The sequence below is a fragment of the Mya arenaria genome, chromosome 14, assembly GCF_026914265.1.
Source record: "Mya arenaria isolate MELC-2E11 chromosome 14, ASM2691426v1".
Lineage (NCBI taxonomy): Eukaryota > Metazoa > Mollusca > Bivalvia > Myida > Myidae > Mya > Mya arenaria.
The window spans coordinates 40,329,650-40,338,669 of record NC_069135.1 but is presented as its reverse complement, the minus strand read 5'-3'; the positions used below and the strand labels follow the sequence as shown (position 1 = coordinate 40,338,669).

Genomic DNA, 9,020 nt, shown 5'->3' with positions numbered 1-9,020 from the left:
TGGTAAACATTTTGATCAAAGTAAGGGAATGTGTTCTAAAATCGGGACAAGATTTGCAGCCCTCTTATCCTCAATATACTGCGTTCACAACTGTGTTCCTTTCTCTCGACATTACTATCCATGTAAGGACAACAGAACCAAGATATAATCATTAACCCACGTCTGTACATTCCACCATCCTATAAAATCAACAGCGACCATTCCCGCAGCAGCGGTCGCACAGGCTCTTCTCTTAATGAATTCTTGCGACGTGGAAGACGATGACCTCATCGAAACATATGTACTACACAGTGGATGACTGTATCACAGGATTGCTCCTTCTTTGAGTTCTCAGATGACAATGGTGAACCAATTTTTGAAGTATAAGCATCCTCGTCAACAATTACATTCTGATCAAAGGACACACTATCAAAGAAATGAAACTTAAGCAAGATGTGAAAAATGATGACATCGGAAAAACTACACATTCCTTCCCGGCATCAGAAATCTTGCACACACTTTCTGAAGACTGGACAAAGCATCCGCGTCTACATTCTCCTTGCCGGAACGATAAATCATAGTAAATGCAGCTTACCACCGTTGAGAAAGTGAAAGCGTACGAACCAGAAAATGGAAACCACCAGGATGATCAAAGAACTTGTCAGCCACTGCCAGTTAAGACTTAAAAACTCGAGCTTGTACGCTGGGAGTTTGGGCGCACTCTGTCTCAAACCACGCGAAGATTAAGAGCGATTTCTGCGACACGTACTTTTTGCGCAACAATTTCAATTTTAGATAAGCGATGGGTTACAACAATTCTCAATGCATAATGATTTGTTTTAAATTGCTTACGAATAACATAGGTTATATACAAAAGTTTAACTTGGACGGTATCTAAATGTTTAATAAGTTTATATAGCAATAAGATGTATTTATGATTCCTAAATTAACGTTTATATAAGCGATTTCCTGTCACTATTTTATGATAGATTTGAAAGACTATGGTTCAAAGGCGTTTTTAAAGACAAGAATAGCTACTGGTGCCGGCTACATTTATGTCTGAAGCACTTGGTAAATGCACACGAGTAACAGAAGCACGCTTTGTTATGTTCCAAAACTGCTCAAATCTCTTTGTATAGCTGGCATGCACCATACACATGCCAACGCCCACGTACACATGATGTAACTTAATCTTGAACCGGAGAAAGAATTACACTAAAATCCCAGAATACGCTCTTATTCATCGACTCGATTATCGGTGTTATCATTAGAATCTGAACGGGTATAACTCTAAACTTTATATGTAGTAAATGTTCAGGCCCTTTAGTAGTTCATGTGCACAGCATATCAAAAGTTTTATGTTTCAACGTTGCCTCACAATAAAAATGTCTGATAACAAGTTTTATAGGACTCCAAATAAAAGAAGTGTATTTCAAGCATAATGTAAACACAAATATTGAACGGAAGATCAAATTTTTGTCGGGTATTACACATTTATTCGCAGATTGTGAAAATAAGTTTATCGTATGGTTTAAATACGTTTAAAGGACGTTAGCAAAACAGATTTTTTGGCTACTAGTATCTTAATAAGGACTTGCAAATAACACCGGCATCATGGTTAAAATCACATATTTAACCTTGTGATTACTATCTGAACAAAATACGTGTATTTAGAGCATTAGAGATAAACGCAAATGCAAATATTCAATGAAATATAGTCGTTGTTTTCAACCGATGCTCCTTGCATGTTTTGTTTGTTTACACTTTAGTAGCTTTATAAAGATAACGTGCATACAAGATTTATATCTCATTTATTCACTTATCGCATTGATCAAAACTGAATATATATCTTGTCTTTAAGGAATAACAAGACTAGAAACACATTGATTCCTTCTAGTTAGATGCCGAAATGGTAAGTAACGAATTTCTTTCATGATATTAAATCATTTAAAATGTGTTGCTGTATTACACATATATTTTTCAATTTATTTCCGAAGTCATGTTGTTATATGTTTTTTTATAATATTTGAAATAAAAACAATAAGAATATAGTTATTTTAAGAACAAGCAAGTGAATTCGTTGTCAGAAAACCAAGACTGTTTTAGGGAGTCTTTACTTATTAAGCCACGAATTCAACGTAGCGTTGCCTTTTAAGACTACAATAACAAAATAAAATTCCAGAAATATTGTTTTTATTATCATTATTGCATGCACAGAACTAAGTTTCTTTAACATACTCACACAACAACTATACAACAGGTCCCTAACAGAAAAAAGTAAAAATCTAGGACAGTTTCCCGAACGAAATAAAGGTTTTACGAAAAAAAAATCTGTCGATGACCCTTTTCGTGGAGTGTTGAACATGTTCAAATATTATTCAGCCTCGCAAATAATTTTCGACATCGGGCCTAGATTGTAGGTCTGTCGTTCGATGCCCTACGATTTTGTTACAATAGACCTACACTACAGGATAGTACTACCAAAGATTCACCATCGTACTTCCTTTCTGCGACTGTCAATGGTTATTTCTATATTAATAATAATATTATCTAACGACAGTCGCACTATTTGACTGCGACAGCCATGACTTTTTTCAACAACAGACAACACATTTGATTGTAATACACAACCTTCAAATCCACCTTTTTCTAAACATGCGACAGACCCATCTGGCGTAGCCCACTATAATCGTACGACGAAAACACAGAACGTTTAATGGGAAACGGGCTTTAAGAAGATAATAACAATTTTCTTTTTGTGGGTGTATGTTTTCATTCTCGTATTCTGTTTCCCTTTTATATGGAAAATGTTTTCACCATTTGTGTTTCCCTGCAAAGGCATCTAATTGGCATCGCGTCAAGTACACAATCAATCACTTTGGAGATATCAGATTATTATATTTTGGTTTTCTATAGTCGAAGCATCTTTTGGTCGCAGCCATCGACTTCGGGACTACTTATTCAAGTTGGGCGTTCTCGTTTAGGTATGACTATGATAGCGACCCAACGAAAGTCTCCGCAAAACAGTGGCAAGGACACGAGTCTTCAAAAGGTACACTTTATTTTGTATGTTTTCTTTGATTTTAAGATGAAGACAGCTTGAGCTCATTATAAAACACATAAGCTGGATTTCGGCATAGGTCAAAGTAATACAAGAAAGCGGAGTACAAGCACATATATGTATTTTGTTGTCTTTTATCAACAATCCTGCTTTGAGAACATTGAAACAAATAAGCACTTCAACTTGATAACAAGTTTTTATCGTTGTATCAAAACGTTGTTTTTTTCAAATATGATTTTTTAATTGTTTTAGGTGTATGATTCAGTTCGTTAAAGAATAAAGGAAAGCTTAGATTATGGGGTTAATTTTTCAATGCATTTGACTATTCAGGCCCTACTTGTGTCCTGATCAAGCCTGACGGAAAAACGTTACATTCTTTTGCGTTTGATGCCGAAGCAAAATACGCAGAACTTATTGAAGAAAACGAACATAAAGACTGGTATTTCTTTAAAAGGTTTAAAATGATGTTATGGAAACAGGTAAATCATTCCTTAAAATTTTGTATAGTTTAATACACTTTTAGAGTGTATACATTTACAATAATTGCCTTCGAATATTTCCATTATCTAGGTGATATTTCACTTTATTCAAAATTAATTCACTGTTTCAGTTTTGTTTGTATTTTGAAAAAAACAACAGTTAAAACTACACTGTCCAAGCAAAGTACATCCCAAAACATTAGTTAAACCACAAAGGTAACGAATGGAATTATTATTTTTCGAAAGACATACTGACGATCCATCATCGTCGGATATCCATGACTGACCCATTCCGAACCACTAACGAGTAACTGAACATGGTATCTAACAATGCCAAACAATCAGCATTTAAGTCTACACACAGTGACACAGAGACAGCTTGAGGTTCAAAGATATACATTCAAGAACCACACTTGTTTTCTAAAAGGCCTATATCAGATAATTGATAAGATAATAAGAAGGTCAAGTTATATCTTTGCTTGTACATTTTTCTTTCAGAAACTCAATAGAAATTCGATGTTAGAAGCTGAAAATGGTCAAAAGTTATTGGCAAGAACCGTATTTGCTTTGTCAATAAAGTAAGGTTTTTTCCTTCATAGATTTATAAGGTACCATAGTTATAAACCAGACAAACACTTATAATATCCAGGTATATTTTGCATTATGTTCATATCATAATCTTTAATGGCTTACACATTTGATAAAAACGCATATGACCTTTTTGTCGGGTTAAAACCATACAAACTAGTTTAAGCCCTCAGTAGACACGTGTTCCTATCGGTATGTAAGGCGGTAAGCCAGTCATTTATCGGTAAAACTATTTTGATACGTGCGTAGTAATAATGCGGTGTGTGTATTGCTACATGTGATGTTTTTACGTCGGTGTATCTAGTTCTTGCCGTTTCGATCCATACCTAGTGTCTCTAAACACATGCACTGTTCGAGTTCTGGGGCGATGAGGCTTATACGTTCAATTTTGTTATTATTGATAATTGTTTGGACGCGTGTGAAGTTACGGCCATACTCACTAATTTAAGACCCCTGAAGAATCATGTTCCACTGAAATCATGCTTCACTGACGGTCCGATCATTCATCAGTAAAGCTATTTTGATGTATGTGCGGTCTGTTTCTGATGTTAACACGTTTTTGCCTCTAGTTCATTGTCATTTTGGCATTTGCCGTGTGTCTCTTAACAGACTTAAATTTTGAATTTTCGACTACAGGGCGTGTCCCTGTAGTTTTCATTGTATAATTGTTCCTACAGTTTCTACAGGTTTTATATTGTAGTGACTGCAAGTTGACTGTTTTGTTAAAATAGATATCTGAAGGAAGACCTATTGGCTGTTTCTAATGATCGAATAGCGGGCGCCGTTTTGCCGACAGAAATACACTGGGTTTTGACAGTTCCTGCCATTTGGAATAATTCAGCAAAACAGTTCATGCGGGAAGCTGCAGAAGAGGTAGCTATGTTAAGCTTGTACTTGGGAAAACCATTTTTAAGTCAGAGTAATAGTTCGGAGAATACATGATCTACCGACTGACGAACCAACCGATCAACCACCTGACAAACAAACAGATCGACTAACACTTCAAACATTAATGACATTAATCTAAACCGATGGCGCATTAAACAAATAAAAAATAAACAACCGGAAAATAGAGATATCAGATGTCGACAAAGCGAATTGCGAATTTATATGTTTTTCTTTTGTATTATATTGTATTATTTTCTCTTTTATTTTATTATATTAAGTTTTATGCTATTTAGTGATGTTCTGTTCTACTCTGTTCTTTTTTACCATGTTCTATAAACTTTGGATACAGTTTGTGATTCTGAATTTCCGGACACAAGAAGTTCTGGATAAATTTTAGAGATGCAAAGGAATGGCAAAATTTGGAAATCAAACCATTGGTAATTCTTTCGATCGAATATCCGAATATTCAATTACTACTATTTGTATTTGCTACAGTTATAGACGGGGCCTTCATCATAGCCGGTACACGCGACCGACGCTGATTTTCCCCAAAATTAGCGTCTTAAAATTAGCCTTGCAAAAATAAATAAACAACAAAAAGTAAAACAGCATTGATATTTATAAACAAGGCAATTATCGTAAATTCCCGGTTGAAAGCCGTGATGCACCAACGGATGGTCGTTCTGTAAGACGAGCAGCCTCGTGCTGGAATTGATCTCTTCTAAATATAACTATAGAATAACCAAACTTACTCGGGAATTATTTAATAATAAAACGAAAATAACCCTGTCTTTTGACTCATCTCAACAATATCCTAAAACGCTATGGAAAACAGTTAATAATTTCAAAGCAGGAACGTTATATTAAAACATGGAAAACAGTTTACAGCACATAACTAGCATATGCCATTCATATCATTACGGCAATCTGATCAATATTGCACAGCTTAACTGGCAGCCATGACACCACTTTGGTGGCGGGTTCCTTATATCCTTTATTGGCATGGTCATTTATATCGAACATACCGAAAATAATTGAAACTTGTTTGATGTCACTTGTCTAATAGCCAGTTTTTGTAAAATTACGGGTACTGCTTATAGTCCCCGACGATGTATCCCTTATGTGACGCGTGTATAGTGTCATCATGTTCACGCCTATTAGGGATCAATCGTTGTAAAAACAAGACAAGCGAATATATACAACAACACAGTTGTAGGCCAAAGGTTTAAAAACAAATACCAAACATCGAATATTCGAATACCGATTTCGACATTCGAATATCAAACGTTCGCTCGAATATTCAAATATTCGAATATTCGTTTGCACCCCTAATAAATTGAACTACTTTATTTACATACAGGCGGGGATAGAATCGCACATGCTGACGATTGCACTTGAGCCGGAAGCTGCCTCTCTTTTTTGTCGTCATCTTTCTGTCGAAAAGAGTGGGGATCAATTGTCCTTGGCATCTCTGCAAGCCGGAAAACAATATCTTGTACTCGATGCTGGAGGTTTGTCGCAATATTTTAAGTACTAGTTCAAATAATGATTTTTGCGACGTAATGCCTAGATGAAAAAAACAAACGATATATGCACTGATGATGTTTAGATATTTTTTTCCTTTTACGAGATATTGATAATACAATGCACAGGAGGAACCATCGACATAACAGTGCACGAAGTTACGGCATCTGGTGGCGTCAAAGAGCTGTACAAGGCGAGTGGTGGAGCTTGGGGTGGGACAAAAGTCGATGATTCCTTTGAAGAATTCATAGCTTGTTTGACAGGTATTTCAGTTCAATAATATTCAATTGTTTGTATTTCTAGGATAACGTGAAACTAATATGCTAAGTGAAACAATTATTCGCAAAACAAATAAATAATCATAATATAAGAAAATGATAGATAAATGTTTTCAAAATATAAATTAATGCAGTTAATACAAATCAATGTCTGCTGAAAATGCTTAACTGATTTTTACCTGTTTTTTGATTGCACTGGTACACATGTAGTGTCACTTTAAGATAAAAGTGTAGTCCAAAAGTTCAAAAAAGACCACATGGATGATTATATAGAACTTCTCGGACGGTTTGAGGTAAAGAAGAGGGACGTTGATCCCGACAAGGATACAAAAGTCGTCATGATAATTCCACTTGCTTTTTTTACAACTGTTAAAAACAGACTACACAAAGACTTTAAAAAAGCGGTCAAAAAGTCATCTTATTCAAATTCGGTATGGTATAATTGTTTGCTATCATCGTATTACTTAAATTTTATTAAGCACGTGAATCATAATTTAGAAAAGTGTTTGTCTTTGCTTTTCCCATAATATGGCGAAACATACATACTTATTTATACCGAGAATATCATGTAGGGCTCTTTGGATACATATTATGTAAACAGGACTCTACTTACTTGAAGACAACTACTTATATGAGTTCATTTGCAAAGCATACAATGCCACTTATACGTGCTTCCCCTTTTATTTAAGGTGTCCTTGTCTGGGGATAAACTAAATATCGATCCAACTGTTGCTCGAAGCTTTTTTAAAGAATCCATCGATAGTACTATAGAACATTTGAAAGATGCTTTGCAAAAACGAGAAAACAAAGGCGTGAAAGCCATTTTGATGGTTGGCGGGTTTTCCGAGTCGAAAATGCTCAAAAAGGCTGTCCAACAAACATTCCCTGGATTAAAGATGATTATCCCTGATGAAGCTGGTCTGGCAGTTCTTAAGGGAGCCGTGATGTTTGGACATGAGCCCAGTAAAATTGTCGAGAGAATAAGCAAATATACGTATGGTGTTTGTGTTGATAGTTTATTTCAAGAGAAAGTTCATCCTGAGTCAGCAAAGATCACTGACACTGACGGTAAATATAGATGTCAAAATTTCTTTCATAAGCATGTAATAGCGGGACAGTCGCTGAAGGACGGAGAGGCCCAAACCGTTGGAATATACTCCATACCTCAAAACCAGGAAGCGGTGATTACGGTATTTGTAACTGAAAGTAAAACTCCAGTTCTTGTTACTGATCCAGGATGCAGTCTGGTTGGTCAATGCAGCATTCCAATGTCCAGTGCCGAAGCTGACCGCGAGGTTGTAGTACGAATGATATTTGGTGGCACGGAAATAGACGTCGAATGCACCAAGAAATCGACTGGCAAAGTTTCGCATTTTAATATTGACTTTTTATCGTGTATGTGATTGACGACGAGCTTGTTATAATTAGGTCAGTGTACATATTACATAAACATGCACTATATAGTATCTCGATTGCTGCGTATATGTACACTCCTCTTACCATTTTGATGGACAATGTACTTTTGTATTCAAATAAATTTTAATCATTTATACAAAATAAACGTTTGACTTTCTAGAATATTGCCAATGAAATATTTATTTTTTCCAAATTATTTGCATACAAACATGTGGAGGGATATATGACAAACCATAAGAAATACTGAAAAATCGTGATGGCTATATTTAACCGAAAACAAGGTTTAACTTGTAAAAAATAAATACTTAATGGGTTCCAAGCAAACTATGATGAAACATTAGTTCAAGTAGTTACTCCTTTAACATATATTCGATTTCCAATGTAAAATAAGATGCCTTTGAGCTGAACGTGTGGCAGATAAGTTTCACAGTAAACCTTTGAACACCAAAGATCCTAATGATTGTATGTTGTCATATGAACAAAGGCCTATGACTACGAATATAATTCATAGTTTCAATTTTAAATTAATAGAATTCCAACATTTTTTACGTTTAAACCTTATGTTTTTTGGTTTGCTTTTTCTACTTAACTTTCTACAATAATTGTTTAGAACAGTTAAAATGACAATATATAGCTGAAAAAGGCGAAACCTTTAAAAGGTTAGGAAATGTCGACCGAATGATATCAAGCATTTTACCTCATACACCATAGTTTCGTTTATGTTTTATTGACACCATCAACATGTATTTGGTATTCGTTTTAATTATTTTCCACTGAAGGCAAACTTAATTATAAATATTTGATATA

At 35.1% G+C, this 9,020-nt stretch overlaps 1 protein-coding gene across 1 annotated transcript; it reads left to right on the top strand.

The window, feature by feature from the left end:
- The first annotated feature begins 563 nt into the window (after positions 1 to 563).
- LOC128216126 (heat shock 70 kDa protein 12A-like) lies at positions 564 to 8,200 on the top strand. The gene is made up of 9 exons (XM_052922713.1): positions 564 to 653; positions 2,896 to 3,031; positions 3,371 to 3,519; positions 4,018 to 4,097; positions 4,839 to 4,980; positions 6,356 to 6,506; positions 6,648 to 6,782; positions 7,020 to 7,228; positions 7,487 to 8,200. Exons 1-9 carry the CDS (start codon positions 564 to 566, stop codon positions 8,198 to 8,200), a joined length of 1,806 nt encoding a protein of 601 aa, XP_052778673.1.
- The last annotated feature ends 820 nt before the right edge of the window (positions 8,201 to 9,020 follow it).

What these genes read in the sequence shown, in the direction of transcription:
- LOC128216126 (XM_052922713.1), top strand. Translation starts at nt 564, where the DNA reads ATGCAGCTTACCACCGTTGAGAAAGTGAAAGCGTACGAACCAGAAAAT. An exon ending in GTATTTGCTTTGTCAATAAA is followed by an intron (nt 4,098 to 4,838) that starts GTAAGGTTTTTT and finishes TTGTTAAAATAG; the next exon opens with ATATCTGAAGGAAGACCTAT. An exon ending in AGTCATCTTATTCAAATTCG is followed by an intron (nt 7,229 to 7,486) that starts GTATGGTATAAT and finishes CTTTTATTTAAG; the next exon opens with GTGTCCTTGTCTGGGGATAA.